Here is an 18,224-nt window from a genome sequence, read left to right as displayed (position 1 = left end):
GTGCTGGAGAAGAGTATTGAGAATACCATGGACTGCTAGGAAAACAAACAGATTTGTCCTGGAAAGGGTTAAACCGGGTGGCTCCTTGGAGGCAAGGATTCTGAGGCTCCATCTAACATACTTTGGACATGTTGTGAGGAGAGCCCGGTCCTTGAAGAAGGACATCATGCTTGGTAGGGTGGAGGGACGGCACAGGAGAGGAAGGCCCTCTATGAGGTGGATTGGGATAGGAGTGTCAGAGACAGTGCGATTGGCACAGGACAGAGCGGAGTTTAGGGCTGTTGTACATAGGGTTGCTATGAGTCGCAAGCGACTCAACGCCACCTAACAACAACAAATTTGATGCGTTATATCTAAATTTTAATCTCTAACATAAAACTTGCTTAATCGATGTTAATAATCATAATGTCCAGGTTTCATAATTTTAGTAGTAAGCCTGAACAATTGAATATTATGTCTTGATTATTTCGAGATGTATCTCATAATGAAAAAGTGTAAAACTTCACATTTTGTGTAAAAGTATGTTACCATATACTGGACATTTTGTTGTGGGTTCTTTTCAGAGCTCACTGAGAGCTGAGCCTTCAGGGTCATTTCAGAGGCTATATATTACATAGGAGGAGATTGTCCTTCTTTCTCCTTCAGTGCAGATGGTGGATTCAACCTGCTTGTCTTTGGGTTGGCAGCACAGCTCCTGACCACAAGGCTGCCAAAGCTCCCTATACTGTACATAAGTGTGTATATGTGTAGCCATATACATAATATGTCTTTGGAAAGATAACATAAAAAATTTATTATGGTGGCTTTGAAGGATGGGCTTAAGGAGACCAGTAGTGGTGATAAGACTTGTCCTTCTGGTTTTTCCTTGAAGAATTTTAATAGTAACTGATTTGAGACAGATTTAAGAGACAGTTCCATGTTGGTGTTATCTTCTCCGAATTTTGGCATCAGAATACCTAAACTCCCATTGCTTTAAGAATCCAATGTAATGGATTAGATGATGATTGAGACACTGGCTTTGGGAAATTTTGATTAGGTCATTTTGAATATATATGATTTCTAATAAGACAAGTTTTCACTTTAGTTAAACTTAAGGGCAGCAGGTAGGGTTGATGTCTAATAAAACTTTATTTTTTTTCATGACTTTTTTTTTTTTTTTCAGGGACACCAGGGGTTGGAAAAACCACACTAGGCAAAGAGCTTGCCTCAAGATCAGGACTGAAATACATTAATGTGGGTGATTTAGCTAAGGAAGGTAAGGACTACCTTGGTGTTAATTTTTTAAACTTGTTTTTCTTTTGTTTTAAGTGAGATATTGAGGGACTATGATGTGATATACTAAGAGTAATGGAGTATTATTAGTGCTATATGTCTGTTATGAAAGGGTCTAGAAAATAGACTAATTAAGGAACTTACGATCTGTTGAGAGTTCCCAGAAGTTAAGTATCTAATTAGTTAAGTATCTAATGCTGGGTCCTATTTGCCGACCCCTACCCACTCCAAAAAATGGCTGTTATTTCTTGAGAACAGAAATAATGAGACAGTGCTCGCTTTGGCAGCACATACACTAAAATTGGAACAATACAGAGAAGATTAGCATGGCCCCTGTGTAACAATGACATGCAAATAAGAATGAGACAGGTTCAAAGCTTTTAATTTCTTAAGTAGAATTTGAGGAAAGGGGCAGAATGTTTTGAGTTGGATGAACACTATTTCAAGTAATGTTTAGCATATATATTAGACAGTGAGGATGTTGATGTCTCTAAAAGGACAGATTATTTTGGCACAGGATAGAACAGCATTTAGAGCTTTTGTACATAGGGTCGCTATGAGTCGCAATCGACTCGATCGCACATAACAACAGGCAGTTGGACAGGATTTCTAGGATTAAATTGATAGTTATATTCCAGGTACCTAACAAGTTATATTTGTTTTATTTTGTCATTTTCTCTTAATATTTTATTATTTCTTATTAATGGCTTAATTTTTTACATTTTACTATGATTTCTGTAGAGTAGGAACTCAGTAAATTCAGGGTATTATAAGTGTACCTCTTTAAAATGGAAGAAGGTTAATTAATATATAAATTTTTTTATTTAATTCCTGACAGTTGATACTAAGGTAACTATTTCAGGTTTAATCTAACATATTTCTTTCAAATGATCTGAAGTCTGATCACCAGTTATCATGGAGTCTGGAAAGATGACTTCTCCCAAGAGCATGCCGAAAGATGCACAGATGATGGCACAAATCCTGAAGGATATGGGCATTACAGAATATGAGCCAAGAGTTATAAATCAGATGTTGGAATTTGCCTTCCGATATGTAACTACAATTCTAGACGATGCAAAAATTTATTCAAGCCATGCTAAGAAAGCAACTGTTGATGCAGATGATGTGCGATTGGCAATCCAGTGTCGTGCTGACCAGTCTTTCACCTCTCCTCCTCCAAGAGATTTTTTATTAGATATTGCACGGCAAAGAAATCAGACTCCTTTGCCTTTGATCAAGCCGTATTCTGGTCCTAGATTGCCCCCTGATAGGTACTGCTTAACTGCTCCAAATTATAGACTTAAGTCCATACAGAAAAAGACATCTGGTACTGCAGGAAGAATAACAGTTCCAAGGCTAAGTGTTGGTTCTGTTACTAGCAGACCTAGTACACCCACACTAGGTACACCAACCCCACAAACCATGTCTGTTTCAACTAAAGTAGGGACTCCAATGTCCCTCACAGGGCAACGATTTACAGTCCAGATGCCTACTTCACAGACTCCGGCTGTAAAAGCATCGATTCCAGCAACGTCAGCAGTTCAGAATGTTCTGATTAATCCATCATTAATTGGGTCCAAAAATATTCTTATTACAACTAATATGGTATCATCACAAAATACTGCCAGTGAACCATCTAATGCATTGAAAAGAAAACGTGAAGATGACGACGATGATGATGGTGATGATGATGATGACTATGATAATTTGTAATCTAGTCTTGATACATGTAACATACATGCTTGGTCTTAAATCTATTGTACTGAAATTAAACATGCATGCTGGATATTTTCAATTTGTCTTAGAAAACTATTAGCATTTAATGAGTGAATACAATTCTTTTCAATTGAGATGTTGGATTTTTTTTTACTAGAATTACAGCTTTTCATCAGCCTTTAAATGACAAAAATAAAGATGTCATCAATTTCATTGTTGGTATTTTGGAAATTCGTTTTTAAAAGCTTTCTCTTTTACCCTAAAAAAAAAAAAAAGCCTTCTTCCTATTTCTCTTCAAGAAGGGAGGTCCATCGTTTTGGGGATATAACTTTTTAATAAACCTGTCTTTACTATATTACCCTCCGGAAAAAAGTTTCCCCCTCACCAAGAGTTGCAGTCCATTGACATCATTGAAGTCTTACTGTCAATTATGTTACTTCTATTTTCTGTGTTGAAATCCTAGAACAATCTGACGTAGAATTCACTCTCGTTCACTTCACTCACACTTAGAAGTACAGACTTTACATCTTTTGGGAGAGATAGTTGGTCAGGATTTTTATTGCTTGGGATTCCCCCCCCAGTTTTCTAACTTTTCTGTACCTTTGGTTATATTTAAAGACCTTGAGTGTTTCTTAGTCTAATTTATAATTTTTAAAACATCTTTAGTTTTTCATTTACATAGCTAGATACTCTCCTCTCCGTAAGAAGTTTATTTATCATGTTTGAAAAACTATTATACTGCTTTTGCAAATAATTTCAGAATCCTAGGCAGCAGTACGATTTCATTTTCTAGTTAAAATCACTCCCACTAAGTTCATCATTTCTAAGTTTAAGTCTTACCATGAGAGGAATGACAACAAACCAGAAATAATCACTTCAAGATGCTTAATCCTCTTCCCATAGGCTTTCGCCTACATATACCATTTTAACCTAGTGATAGTGTAGTCTTCAGGATCTTTCTTGTAATTTATCGATAATATCTAATGGAATTTAAGCCTTCAGAATACTTGATTTCTTTCTTCTGTGGTGCCAAATAAGAGATTTCTAGTCCTACTTGATATGGTATTAGATGAAGTACTTCACAATTTTTTTCAAAATGTACAAAGTATTCTTCTGTCTGGGTAATACTTGAATATACTGTGAAAATCTTTTAGCGGAAAGTACTGAGGCACTCTTTTTTTGCTGTATTTTAAAGGAAATGGTGCACTTATTCCCAAAACTCAATTTCTCAACCAGATTTCAGAGATACTTGGTAAAGTCTAAAAACATCTTGGGTTGTCTAAAGAAGGGAGTGGTAAGAGGTGTTAGCATTTAGTAAATTGAAGCTAGGTATTTTGTTAAACATAGTTACTGTTTTGAGCTAAATACTGCAACCCACAAAGCCTAAAATACTTAAAGAGTCTCCCCCTGAAGAAAGTTTGCTAGTCCAGCTCTAACCTTTTCCTCAAATTTGCTTCTAATGTAAACCATTGAAACAACTTTTTCCATTTGCTTCTCTAACCCTGTATTCTGTCAGTCCTTGTGTCTGATTTGCTCCTCCATCTCTCAACATACTTCTCTCATGATTTATTTACCTTAGCCATCTTCCAGTCTGACCTTATTTCCGTTAATACTTAGGACTTCACTCCTTCGTACTAATTACACTGCATTCCATTATAGGCATTACTTATTTTATTGTGCTTCACAGATAAACTTTACCCCTCAATATGTTTAAGGTTTGTGGCAACCCTGTATCAAGTGAATCTGTTAGCACTTTTTCTAACAGTATACGTAAGTTTTATGTGTGTGTGTCATGTTTTGATAATTATTTCAGGCATTTTCATACTGCTCATATGTAGACTTATCCACTGCTAAGTGAAACTTGTGCTGTTTATATCTGGAGGAACACTCTTCCACTTTTAACATCACTTTGTCAGTGTGCAGTATGAAGTAACCTGGGTTGTTTTGATACTGAACCTTGTACCAATGGGGTATCAAATACCAGAATGACTTTCCAAAGTGGACAGTGTTTGATAGAACTCCCAGATGTAAAACAGGTTTGGAAGCAGGAATGGCATCCACTTCCTAAACAACATGCCTCTGGAAACTATGCCTTTCATCCTTTTTGTTCAGACATTCCTCTAGGTCGTATAGTCCTGGTGTACAAGTTGCTGTCCCAAGGTCACTTGTGGTTGCTGTGAGGCTGAATACTGTGACACGGTTGTGTCAAATTTGTTAATGGTTGGCTACCCAATGCGGACTGAGAGTGGGGTGGAGCTCCCCCTTTGAACAAGCGTGGAAGGAGGAGTGGCATCCACTTCCATAATAGCTTGCCTCTGGAAACCCTATGAACCTGGAGAGAGGATGAAAGGCACCCAAGCGTCAAGGACTCTCCTTCATAGGGTCGCTATGAGTCGCCTGCGACTTGACAGCACTTAACAACAACTGGAAACTATGAACTTGGTGAAATGATGACAGTTATGGAAAGGTATTAGATCTTTTGTTCATAGAGTCGCTATGAGTCATGCTCAACTTTACAGTAATCAACAACAACAACATGCAGACTATGATAGAGTATAAACATTTCAAATGCATTGGAAAACAAAAAAAAAGTTCAAGTCGCAGTGATTTGGAACCCACAGTTTTTCCAAGATATTCTTGTATAGTTAAAACTCAAGTTTCTAGATCTTTGACTGGACACAACCATCTGGGTATTACACAAACATTTTAAAATGTCTAAAGCACATGCTCGGAAATCCTCCTTTTCCCTACTTTTCTATTCTCCCCCTTTTGACCCTCCCTCCCCTCCTAAACATACAGACATTCTCCATTCAGCCAGTTGGTCTCTAAATCTTGATAGTTAGCTGAAACTCATAGTACTCATTCCATTCCAGGACCATTGCTGCTGGCCTAGAATGCCTACTTAATTTTTTCAGTATCTCTTTCCTTCTATTTCCTCATTTTCTTAAAAAAATAAAGGGATGCTAGAAATTGAACATTTATACAAGTCTTCCTCTGAAACATGGTCTATAAAACTGGCCCCAGTTTGCCACAGGTTTACTTGTAGCCTTACCTATAGCCTCTTCCCTCTATCTACAGTAGCCATCCTCAACCACCAGGGATTCCCATCGCCATGTCTTTATGCATGCTATGCCCTTGTTACTTTGTTACTATGCCTAGTTCCCTTACCTGCCTCAAAAGCTCAGACATCATACCTTGGTTCTAACTTCTCTAGGCACTACCTTCATAAAAGGCTAGATATTATCAAAGCACTCAATTCTAAACCAATAATCTGGCAACGTGCTACCAGCCCAAAGGCATTTGGATCAATTCTACCAACTGCTTTATGGGAAAAAGATGGATAGTCTCGTGTGATTTTACTGTCTCTGAAAACCCTTTGGAGGGTCAGCTGTGAGTCAGTTGCATCTTGACAGTATATTGTATTACAGTGATAAGGTTCTTAACAAATTGAGGTGGACTGAATGGTGTTTCCCAAAACTAAAAATGTGTTAAAATATTAACAGCAGCGTCAAAATTGGTGTCTAGCACCCCAGTATACTTCAAAAATATTCATGTAAGTAAATTCTGGGCAACTGTTAAACATGATTTTATCACTTGACTAATGAGTAATGAGCTATCTTTTCAGGTAAAAATAAACTGTAGCTCTGTAATTCTGGTGTTAATTGTAATTTTTCCCTACAGGAGGAAGTCTAAATAAACCATAGAGCCTTAGGAGTTGACTTTCATTTTTTGTACTTGAAAAGTAATCACCACATGACAGTTTTTTATTTCTCTTTTCCCCGCCTGTTATTAAGATATATGAACGTTGTTAGGTACACCCAGTTGCAGCCGACCCATGCTGATCCTCCAGTGGGTTGTCAGAGGCTATAAATCCCACTGGAGGAGACTGGTCATCTTTATTCCATGGAGCAGCTGGTGGATCCAAACTTTCTGTCTTTGGGTTTGCAGCACAACCTTACGACTAAGCCACTAGAGCTCCGTAAGATTTATGTATAGACAACTATGACTTGGGCTTTCAGTTGAAGCTTTAACCTTTTTCTTCCCATCCCTGTAACTATAACTAACTATAGACCACAGTCATCATTCACACTGGAGTTCTGCAAATTCTAGTTTTACAAAAAATTCTAGGTATGGTATCCCTGCTACTTGTGCCTGACTTACAAACTCATTTTCCACATAGAAAACCTAATTTTTAGAATTTTATGTTCTTTCCTCTTAAAAATGCTTCAATGATTTGCGTTAGGATAAATTCCTATTATGGCCTTTGGAAGCCCTTTTTGAGCTGTCCTACAGCTTAACCTGTCCAGCCTTCTAGCTCGTTATCACCACCTTACCATCTGTTTGCTATTTTGAAAGACATTCTCCCTGAAAGGGCTGTCCCTAGTCTGTTTGGGACATCTGGTTTTTTTCTGTTAGAATTCACTAGTTTTTGTCCTCTGCTCAAATGTGACTTTCCTCAGAGGGTCTTCACTGACAGCATGGAGTTTGTTAGATGCTCACCCTATTCAGCCCTATTCAGAGTTAAAACTGCCTTTGCTTTCAACCAACCTTCAGACTAATCTTGTGATGTTAGAATTAATGCTCATTTTAACCTAATTTCAACCTGTACCAGAAAAATGGAAAGCCTGCCATATGTTGTTAAGTGCCAGAGTTGGAACCGAGCCATAGGTGACCATTCAGCAGGTTTTCAGAGACCATTACTTGGGAGGAGATTGCCCCTCATTCTCCTGTGGAGCAGCTGGTGTCCTCAAAGTGCATGCCTTTGGGATTGCAGCGCAGCTGCTGCTGCTTTTTTTCTTTTTCCTGCCTCTTTTTAAACAGTCCCTCCGTAAGGACTATCCACTTAGCTTTGTATCCAAAGACGAAATTTGTAGGTGAAAGGAGTTAGCCTTCATTACAGACTGGTTAATTTCAGGGTCGAAAATATGGAACATTTCACGAATTAGCGTGTTATCCTTGCGCGGGAGCCATGCTAATCTTCTCTGTATCGTTCCAATTTTAGTATATGTGCTGCTGAAGCGAGCACGCAGCTTCTTTTTTAAAAAAATTTTTTTTTCACTGTTTGCAAAATTCTATTACAAATTCAATTTCCCTCACCCCCTCAATCAAATTGTACAACCCAGTGATCAATCCCCTTTTTCCACTGTACATCCATATCCCTCTGCTTGCAGCCTCTCCCTCCCTTCCTGGAACCTTATACTCATTCTACAATAATGGTCTTATACAATATTTATCCTTGTGGGACTGAGTTCACTCAGCATAATGCTCTCCTGTCCCTCCTAAGTTAGGTAATAATTTACAAAGTTAATTGCTCCTGCGGTAGCACAGCTTATTGCCACTAGGCCACCAGATGTCCCAAATATGTATTTTTACCAGTTGCTATAAAGTCAAATCAGGCTCAAAATGTATTTTCCATTGGATTTTTCATTGACTAGTTTTTCAGAAGATCACCTGGCCTGCATTGAGGTATCTTTGGGTGTGTTTGAGTATCTTCCTGGTTATCAGCTGGGCACACTGAGCCTATCTATACTCCAGGGGTTCTGAATGGAAGTGAGATTGGTGTGCCCTAACCCCCAAGGAAGATGTCCTTTGAAAGCTGGCTGTGATGTCCTGAGAAATTTTTGTTTAAATTTGCATTTATAACAGCTTATGAGTCATGTTTTTCTTTATGAATCAAAACACTGGGGAATGACTCTTTGGAATGCTTGAAATAAAAAATCAAAAGTACCGTTGAGGGACATCCACATACTGATGCTTCCTTCCTGAAAGATGGGACCTCAGTGGCAGAGATTAATTTCTGGAACCATAAGAAAGATCTGAATTTGATAAATTTCATATCCTTGGCCTAGTAAATGTGGAACATATTTTACTCTGTGCATTTGAATCTATCCAGTGTCCCATCTTGCCAGTTTGAAGCTCAGCAAAAACAATAGATTCTTTTATTAACAACTCCTCTAATTTCAAAATTACTGTTCTTTGTCATTTTCAGCATTGATACTGAAAACATTTCCACATACTTGTTCTTTTTCTGTCTAGGCAATGTTTTAATTTATGAATAAATACTGTTATTTATATTTGATGTCCATGTGACATTGGACTTCTGCTCTTCCTTAGCCTTAGGAATAACTGATGGTCATTTCCTTTAGCTTTGGAAAAAAGTCTAGCATTTAAAATTACCTAGTTACTTAGAATATACTAGTTTAACAAGCTAATGTAAATCTCTTTTAGGGCAGTTATATGATGGCTATGATGAAGAATATGATTGTCCCATCTTAGATGAAGACAGAGTAAGTATAATGTAATGAATTACACATTTATCGAGTATGTTATCGTGTTGCCCCTAATTCATGACAACTCTTGTGTACAAACAAAACACTCTCTGGGCCTGTACCATCATGATTAGTTGCAGATCAGACCACTGTGATCCATAATAGATTATCTGGCCTTCCTAGTCTAAATTTGGAAGCTCCACTGAAGCCTGTTCAGTGTCTTAGCAACTCCAAAGCACCACTGACAACTGGCAATGACTACACAAGAAGTTCATCCGCTGGGACTAATCTGAGTCAGCTGGAAGACAATTCCAACCCACAACCACGAGTGTCCCGTTTTATTGTTATAATAGGAACATTAACCGCAGTTTTCTTTTTTTTTACTCTTTCTCCCCTTTTTATAGGTAGTGGATGAATTAGAAAACCAAATGAAAGAAGGTGGAGTTATTGTTGATTACCATGGTTGTGATTTCTTTCCTGAACGCTGGTTTCATATAGTTTTTGTGCTGAGAACAGATAGCCATATATTGTACAAAAGACTTGAAACAAGGTAAGAAAGGAGAACTGTTGAATTGTGAATTAATGCTTAAAAACTTTTACTAAGATTGCAGAAATTGGTCACTACTGCAATTTTAGATAAAAGAGACCTGTTTGAACATGTGACCCCCATTTGGTCTCTTGACAAATCTATATGATAGCACCATTTTTTAATCTGAAATGGACTCTTGTGTGAAATAAAACCGCTACTCTCTGATTGTTTTAACTATCCCAGGTGACATTTTGATGAATGTATTTTGTAGAAACTTTATTTAACCATGCTTTTTCTTTGATCTAAAAGGGAAAAAACAAAGGTATTCTAGCTCCTCCGTGGGAGAATAGACAAAGCTGTCTGCTCCTTTAAAGATTGTTGCATGCTGTTCTGCTGTATCCTGTATGGTTGCTGTGGGTCTGTATCAACTCCATAGCACTTAACAGCAACAACAGGAAAAGACAGCCAAGACAGTAGCATTTTTTTGCTTACTGAATTAATATCTAATCAAATCAGTGTTCACAAATAAGAATTGAGAAAAATTAAGAAGATAAATCAACATTTCATGATTTTTTTTATGTCACCATGTAACAAAAGCTTTATTAACATTTTAAGCAATTTGTGCTATTACTGAAACGTATAATTTCTAAACTTGAATTGAGGGAAAAAGCTAAAATGTAGAATAATGCCATCATTGGGCACTTCTAATGCAAGACTGAAGAATAACTAACAGCTACCCCTCAGATGAAGTCAGGTGCAGAGTTGACTCTGGATGTTGTAGTCAAGAGTGTGGCTATCTCCCAGCTGCTTGCCTGTCAGGTGGATGTCCACCGTATTCTGAATCTTGGCCTTCACGTTTTCGATGGTATCACTAGGCTCCCCTCCAGAATGATGGTCTTGCCAGTTAGGGTCTTTACAAAGATTGGCATTTTGACCTGCTGGCCCGAAAAATGACCTATTTGCATGAAATAATGCAAATCACATAGAACAGTGCCTCACACGGAAGAATACTCAGTGCTAGTCACTTCTACACATTTTGTGATCTTTTAAAGTGTAATCTAGCTAACCCTATAAATACAGCATTGGGATTAATCCAGAATAGCAAAAAAAAAATCTGATGGAAAACTTTTCTGGCATCTTTTGATTGAAGCTCTGGAATGATAGGGATTCTAGAAGCATGCAGAGGTCAGTTATCAGAAGGAACACTTCAGTTTTATTGAAGGTCAGGGTCAGAGTTTGTGTTCTCATTGGATATTTTAGTCCTAACTAATCATTTTTAGATGGAATACTTATAAAAATTCTTGGAAAAGAATATGGAGAAGGGAGCTCTAGTGGGTTAGTGATAAAAAGCTGTGCTACCAATCCAAAGGTGAGCAGTTTGAATCCACCAGTTGCTCCATGGGAAAAAATGGACAATCTTCTCACATGCAGTTTACTGCTTCTGAAAACTTGCTGGAGAGTCAGCTATGAGTTGGTTCCAATTCAACAGAACATAATAACATCATAGAGGGGGAAAGACTGTATGGGGCTAGAATAAAAACTTTCTTCTTTGTAAAGACAGTGAAAAGCTATCAAACATATTTTGAGGAAAGAAGAAATAGACACTCACCATTTTCAAAGAGACCATATGATGCATATAGCTTTTCTCAACATTATTTAAAGTTGTGGTAAAATAAAATTGGTTTTATGTAAATGCCCAAAACCTAAAAAAAATTAAGAGGGCTAGTCTTTGTTTTTTTAAATTTACATATCACATATATACATTGAATGCTTTTGAATACACGATGCATTAATAAAACCAATTCCACTACTCATATGCAACAATCACTTAATACCTATTGCCGAATTTCTCATCTTACATGGAAGTGCAACCTTTTTTCCCCCTTTTTAAAAAATTAATTTTAATGAAAGCTTACAGAGACTGTGGATTTCCATTGTTGCACACTTTCCTCCCTGCCCACCCCTCCCTGCCAGTTCACTCTTCTCTTTGAAAAGTGAAAAAAAAAATCCTTCGTTGTTATACAATCCTCTTCTCCACCCCTACCCCCCGCCCCCCAGTCCACTCCGTTATGCAGCCTTCATTCTGGACTCCTGCCGTAACAATAATACCTAATCATAGATCCCTTTTAAACAGTTCTCTCCTTATCTGTTTCAATGCAGTATACATTATTTATCCTCTTTTTTCTTAGTTTCTCCCCAACCCCAATTTCAGTTCCACTTTACAACAGTGGCGTTATGCAGTATTTGTCCTTTTGTGACCGAGATATTTCAGCATAATCTTAATGTCCTCCAGGGTCTAATGAGCATACTATCCTCCAGGGTCACCCATTTTGTATAATATTTCATAAGTTCCTTGTTTTTCAACACAGCCTACTAGTCCATTGTGTGAATATACCAGAGCTTCTCTATCCATTTGTTTGTTGATGGGCACTTAGGTTGCTTCCAACTCCTAGCTATTGTGAACAAAGCAGCAATAAACATGGGTGTGGGTATATCTGCTTGGGTGGCTGTTAAGGTTTCTTTAGGGTATATTCCCAGTGGAATTGCTGGATCAAATGGTATTTCTGTTTGCAACTTTTTTAGAAAGCACCATACTGCCTTCTGTAGTGGTTGCACTATTTTACACTCCTTATTCACCAACAGTGAACAAGGGTTCCAGTTTCTCTGCAACTGTGCCAGCATTTGTTGTTTGCTGTTCTGTTAAATTTGGCTATTTTTACTGGGGTAAGATGATATCTCATAGTTGTTTTGGAAATGCAACCTTTTAAAAAAAAAAATTGAAAAAGTTACAAAGCCAATCATTATTCAAATAACTTTAAAAAGTTGGTAAGCAGCAAAACCAACCCACTTGCTATCATTATCTGTTCTAACCCTTAGGAGTCACATATATGTCAAAATCGAACAGTGCTCCATGGTGTGTTCAGTGGCTGACTGGAAGTAGATTGTGGGACTTTCTGTACAAAGCACTTCTAGGAGAACCTGAATTTCTAGCCTTTTGATTAGTAGCCAAGTACATGAGTCATTTGCATCACTCAGGAAATTAAAAAAAACAATGAGATACATTTCAGTGATTTTTTTTAGTACATTCAGATTTATTGCAGTCATCAGAATTTTCAAACATGTTAATCACATCCAAAGCACCAGTACACATTAGCAGTCACTCTCATTTTCTTCCAAACCCTTCTCAACTCCTTACACCCAGGCAACCAGCAATCTGCTTTGTCTATAAGGATTTTCCGATTCTGTATATTTAATATAAATGGAATGTTAACAGTAAATAGAGTTTTGTAACTGGTGTCTTTCATTTAGCATGTTTTCATGGTTCTGCCATGTTGTAGCATGTTTCACAGTGACTGTTGTCAATATTTCACTATATGGAATGGAAAGCATGATGCTTTATCCATTTACGTGTTAGCCATTTGAGTGTTTTTGCTTTATAACTCTTATGAAAAATGCTGCTATAAACATTTATGAACAGACTTTTTTAGTGGACATATTTTAATTCTTTTGAATATCTACCTAGAAGTAAATCTCTTGGGTAATATCATAACTCTGTGGTTAACATTTTGAGCTTCCCACAGTGACTGCATTATTTGCATTCCCACCAGTAACCTATGAGTTTTCCATTCTCTCCACATCTTCACCAACACTTGTTTTTAGCTGTCTTTTTTATTATAGCCATCTTGTGGCATAGTGCATAAAGTATTGTGCTGCTAGCTGAAAGTTTGACAATTCAAATGTACCAGCTGCTTCTTGAGAGAAACAGAGACAGTCTCCTCCTTTAAAGACAGCCTCAGTATCCAGAAGGAGGGTCACTGTGAGTCAGAAGCAACTCAGTTCATCCATGAGGAGCTTTCTCTGGTGGTGGTGTCTGTAAGGGAGTTGCATTGCTCACCCAAATCTTGGTCTCATGATCCTCAATTTCACCCTCTTGTCAAGTTGGTCTCTCATGTTTACAAGTGCCAGTGTTTTTTTTAGGTAAAGACTGCAAAAAGTATTGTTCCTTGATTGTTTTTGTTTTCCTGTGTATCCCGTTTCTGATGTGTTCTTGAAATTCCACTTGGCTTTCACTTCTTACTCCTCTCTTTGCCTTTTAGAGATTATAATGAGAAGAAACTTCAAGATAATATTCAGTGTGAAATTTTCCAGATTCTTTATGAAGAAGCCATGGCGTCCTACAAGGAAGAAATAGTACACCAGCTGGCTAGCAATAAACCAGAAGATCTAGAGGATAATGTAAATCAGATCTTGAAATGGATTGAACAATGGCAGAAAGATAATAATGCGTCACTTACCACAACAGACATGCTTACTGATAGCTCTGTGCCCACATCATAGAATTACACATTTATCAGTATTTCATATTAAAATTGTATCCCAAAGCTAGCATGTGGAGTGTAAGAGCATAGACTGTTTTTTTTTTCTCCATGAGAAAGCTCTATGATAACATATAATGACTAAAACATAATTTAAGATTGAGAGCAACGATTGCCATAATTTTAATGTATGAATTCTTAGAGGATACAGAAACCTGAGTGGGTGGACATCTGTAAAACACAACCTGGTCTCTTAAAATAAAAGACTTGAAAAAAAGCATCACTTTGAATTTTTTTTTAAATAAAAGTGATAATAATTGCACTTCATACAAAATTCACAGCAGGACACCCTCTCTACTAGCTACCCCAGATCCTCTCCCTTTTGGAAGTGTGTGTAAGTGACAAAGTTTCACCATCCTTGCTTCTAAGGATGCATATCCTTAAAGACAGATTTGGTTATTCTTTAGCAGTCTATGCAACATTATTCTTAATTATAATTCACAGACCATAAAATCTTAACCATTTTAAAAGTGTACAATGCACTGATTATTAAAATATTCACAAGGGCATGCAATCATCAGCATCTAATTCCAGAATATCTTCATCACTCCAAAAGAATTCTCATTAGCAGTAATCAAGAAGTTCTGTAGTTAATGTGCTAGGTCAAATTGTCATTAGTTAAAAGGCAAAAGGCAGAACAGTATCTTGTTTTAAGTTTCTGAAGATTTCTCTATCAAGAGAACATCTAGAAGGAAAAAAGTAAAAATTGATGGTGCTTTGAGTTTTCACTGCACATTTTTGTATTATTTTAGGGTTTTTTTTCTATTTAGAAATTTTACACTTTAAAAACTAGTTTAGGAACAGTACTAGATCTAAGGAGGAAAAAAGTTGTTTCTATAAGGAATTATATTTTTGGGGCCCAGTCACCTTTCTGACAGCATCCCTTTGGGAGACTGGGTGGCCTGGTGAGGGAGTAGAGTTGTCCTAACCCAAATCAGATGGTTCAAATTCACCAATTCTTCCAAGGAAGAAAGGCGGAAATCTTCCATGTGACTTACAACCTCCAAAAACTCAACTAGAGGGTCAGAGATGAGAGTCGGCTCTGCCTACTGCAGTGAATTGAGAATTCTTGCACTTAACACCAAAACATTTCACCAGTGTTAGGTGCCATCAAGTCGGCCCTAACAGTAAATGTGAACCTTGCCCTATCGTGAACCATGCTTATCTCTATGTCAGTTCATTTTGTTGAGGTCTTAATTCTCTCCTGCAACCAAGCCTCTGGTGCAGCTGTAACTTGGACCTAAAATACCCTTCTAATTTTTTTATAGTGAAGTCTTTTTTATCGTTTACCTGCACCTCTAAAACTCCCAACTCAGCTCCACCTCTCAATTGTACTCTGAAAGGGCCTTATGTTCCAGGATCATTTAATTCAACATTTTCGCATAGCCCATGTTGCTCTGTTTTTCCCAGTTGGAGCAAGGGAGGATGTGTATTAAGGTTATTCCTTATCTGGAAATTATGTGCTCTGGGGCTGGACCAGCAAACATCTCCACTCCACAGCCAATGAAGGTACGATCTGGGGCAAATGAGACACCATCTTATCCCAGTAGCAGTGGCAAAGTTTAGCAGGGCAGCAAATAAAAAATGTTGGAGAGGATTTGGAGAGAGAGGAACTCCTATACATTGTTGGTGGGATTGTGAAATGGTACAACCTCTCTGGGTAGGCAGTTTGGTTCTTTCTCAAAAAGTTGAAGAAATTCCATGTGATCCAACTAGTCCATTGTTTGGAATATACCCTGAGAAAATGAGAACTGAGGCACAAACATATTTGTACACCAGTGTTCAAAACAGCCCTATTCACCATTGCAAGAACATAGAAATAGCCCAAATGCTCAACCACAATGGAATGGCTGAGAAATTATGGTACATTAATAGATTGGAATACTATATAGCATGCAGGAGCAGTGATTTTGTGAATTACTACTTAACATGGGCGGGATTTCAGAGCATTATTCTGAGAGAACTCAAGTCTCATAAAGATAAATACTGTATAAGACCATTATTATAGAATGAGTACGAGGATCCCAAAGAGGGTAAAGTCTTAATCATAAAGTCTCACAATTTGATGGGTGGAGGGAGAGGTGGCTAGAGGAAAGAGCCGGTGTGAAAAACAATGTATACGAACTTAATGAAGTTTTTAAGGAAACCAGTATATTTTTTTAAAAAATAAAAGGTACGTGCTCAGGGAATGCGCGCCTAAGGACCAACGCCGTCCTGGGGCCTCTCCTGCCTTTCCGGTTCGCGCTGCGCTGCCTGGTCACGTGGCCCCAGAACGCGGCGGCGGTGGCGGCGGCGCGCGCGACGTGGAGGCTCTGCGCCTGGTGAGCGCGCTTAAGGGGGCGCCTGGCGGGCTGGAGGGCGGCGGGGAGGGCGCCGGAAGTCGTCCTGCTGAACCTCCCTGTGTTGAGTATTAGAGAGAGTACCCCAGACCCGACTTGACAAGTGGAAGCCATTAAATAGGGTGGCTCCAAGGGGTGATGCGTGGAAAACTCAGGTGGACAAGTTGGCACGATGGTTTCTTTTTCTCTGATCTAGATAATGTCTTTATTTGACACTGAGAGGAAGAAGAATTGAAAGGCTACCCATTGCCCACTTATTTTTTTTTCTTGTTAAAAACAGCCTTAAAAAGAGCGTGTTAAACGCAGTGTGCATTCTGTTTAGCGAGACTTCGTCTCACGTATTTTGAGTGTGTTAATAGGAAAGGCCAATCCCTGGAGAAATACATGCTTGGTTCTTCCCCCTCCAGGTAGAGGATGAACCAAAAAAAAAACCCCTCAATGAACTGGGTTGACACTAGCTGCAACCAGGGGCTCAAGCACAGTAGTAGCAAGAGGGAGGTTGTGGGAGGACCCGCACTGCGTGTTCTGTTGCACATAGGGTGGCTATGAGTTGGAAGCAACTCCATGGCCATCTCACAGCACCCAAGAACAGAAAAAGAACATCAGTGGACAAATTGGGAAGTGCTAAGTGTATGTAGTTTACTAGTGTGTACCGATGTTCATGCTTCAATTTTTATAAATGTACAGTACCCTAAATATGACTTGGAGAAAGTGCATCCAGGGTGCTCCTTAGAGGCAAGGATGGAAAAACGTCAACTGCCAAACTTGGGAATGTTGTTAGGAGGAGCCATTCTTGGGAAAAAGATGTCATGCTTGGAAAGGAGGGTCAGTAAAAGAGAGGAAGATCCGCAACAAGATGGATTGACACAGGACTCAGTGATTGAGCATGGGATTCAAAGTTTATTAGAAATGATGATCCACCAGATGCTCTGCTGGAAAAGGAGGGGTAGGTAATTTCTTCCTGTGCCAGTCAAATCGAATTCGATGGCACACAACAAGGAAAAAAAGAAATTATGAGTATAGCACAGGATAGGGCAAAGTTGAGATCCTTTCATAGGGTAGTAATGACTCATTGCCAATTCACTGACATTTAACAAAACAACTCTTACAAAATTAGAAGATTTTGTATGCTAAAGCTCTCTGCACTGTCTTTGTAACCTATCTGTAAATCTAAAGTTATTCTAAATCAAAAGGCCAAAACCAAGAAGCTCTGGTGGCAGTCCTTGGAGGTTAAAACTGCTGGGCAAAAAAGCCAAAACCATATATAAAAATAATATATATATTTTTTTAAAAAGCCAAAACCAAAAGTGTTACAGTCAACAGGCAATGGCCTCAAGTCCGGAAATCTTGAGTTAGTTCCTCTTTGCTGGACTGACAGGAATTGGATGCTGATGAATTTGTTTGCTCAGGTGGAGTTGCCAGGAAAAGTCACTAATGGGTGTGAATGCTTTTAGTCCAAGTTTCCTGGGCAGGGATCTGCTCTCTTTTCACTTTAGTCTATTAAATATTTAGAAACATGTTATACGCATTCAAAAGAGACACATACACTCTCCATTGGGAGGATTTACATGCTGACATATGCAATAAAAACTTCAGTTGGAATAAGTAATACACAATACAGAGCTAGATGGGCTCAAGAGGTAGGAGAAATCACATCTGGTTCAGGAGCATGAGAAAGGCTCCTGTCATGGAGGGAGTTTGTTCCAACTCACTGGGGTTTGAG

At 38.3% G+C, this 18,224-nt stretch overlaps 2 protein-coding genes across 2 annotated transcripts in view; both read left to right on the top strand.

Moving 5' to 3' along the window:
* TAF9 (TAF9 RNA polymerase II, TATA box binding protein (TBP)-associated factor, 32kDa) overlaps positions 1–3,202 on the top strand; it is a 7,014-nt gene extending 3,812 nt beyond the window's left edge. Inside the window, exons 2-3 of the mRNA XM_006900028.1 lie at positions 1,163–1,255; positions 2,171–3,202. Coding sequence (XP_006900090.1) covers positions 2,188–2,985 — 798 coding nt within the window. The 5' untranslated portion in view covers positions 1,163–1,255; positions 2,171–2,187 and the 3' untranslated portion in view covers positions 2,986–3,202. The remainder of the gene's footprint in view (positions 1–1,162; positions 1,256–2,170) is intronic.
* The window catches only part of LOC102853428 (adenylate kinase isoenzyme 6-like), a 17,943-nt gene extending 3,819 nt beyond the window's left edge, over positions 1–14,124 (top strand). Inside the window, exons 2-5 of the mRNA XM_006900044.1 lie at positions 1,163–1,255; positions 9,217–9,275; positions 9,662–9,807; positions 13,884–14,124. Coding sequence (XP_006900106.1) covers positions 1,163–1,255; positions 9,217–9,275; positions 9,662–9,807; positions 13,884–14,124 — 539 coding nt within the window. The remainder of the gene's footprint in view (positions 1–1,162; positions 1,256–9,216; positions 9,276–9,661; positions 9,808–13,883) is intronic.
* The last annotated feature ends 4,100 nt before the right edge of the window (positions 14,125–18,224 follow it).

The sequence above is a fragment of the Elephantulus edwardii genome, unplaced genomic scaffold, assembly GCF_000299155.1.
Source record: "Elephantulus edwardii isolate Elephantulus edwardi_28Jun2011 unplaced genomic scaffold, EleEdw1.0 scaffold00271, whole genome shotgun sequence".
NCBI lineage: Eukaryota > Metazoa > Chordata > Mammalia > Macroscelidea > Macroscelididae > Elephantulus > Elephantulus edwardii.
Note: the sequence above shows the minus strand (reverse complement) of the source record. Positions and strands in the feature narration are given on the sequence as shown.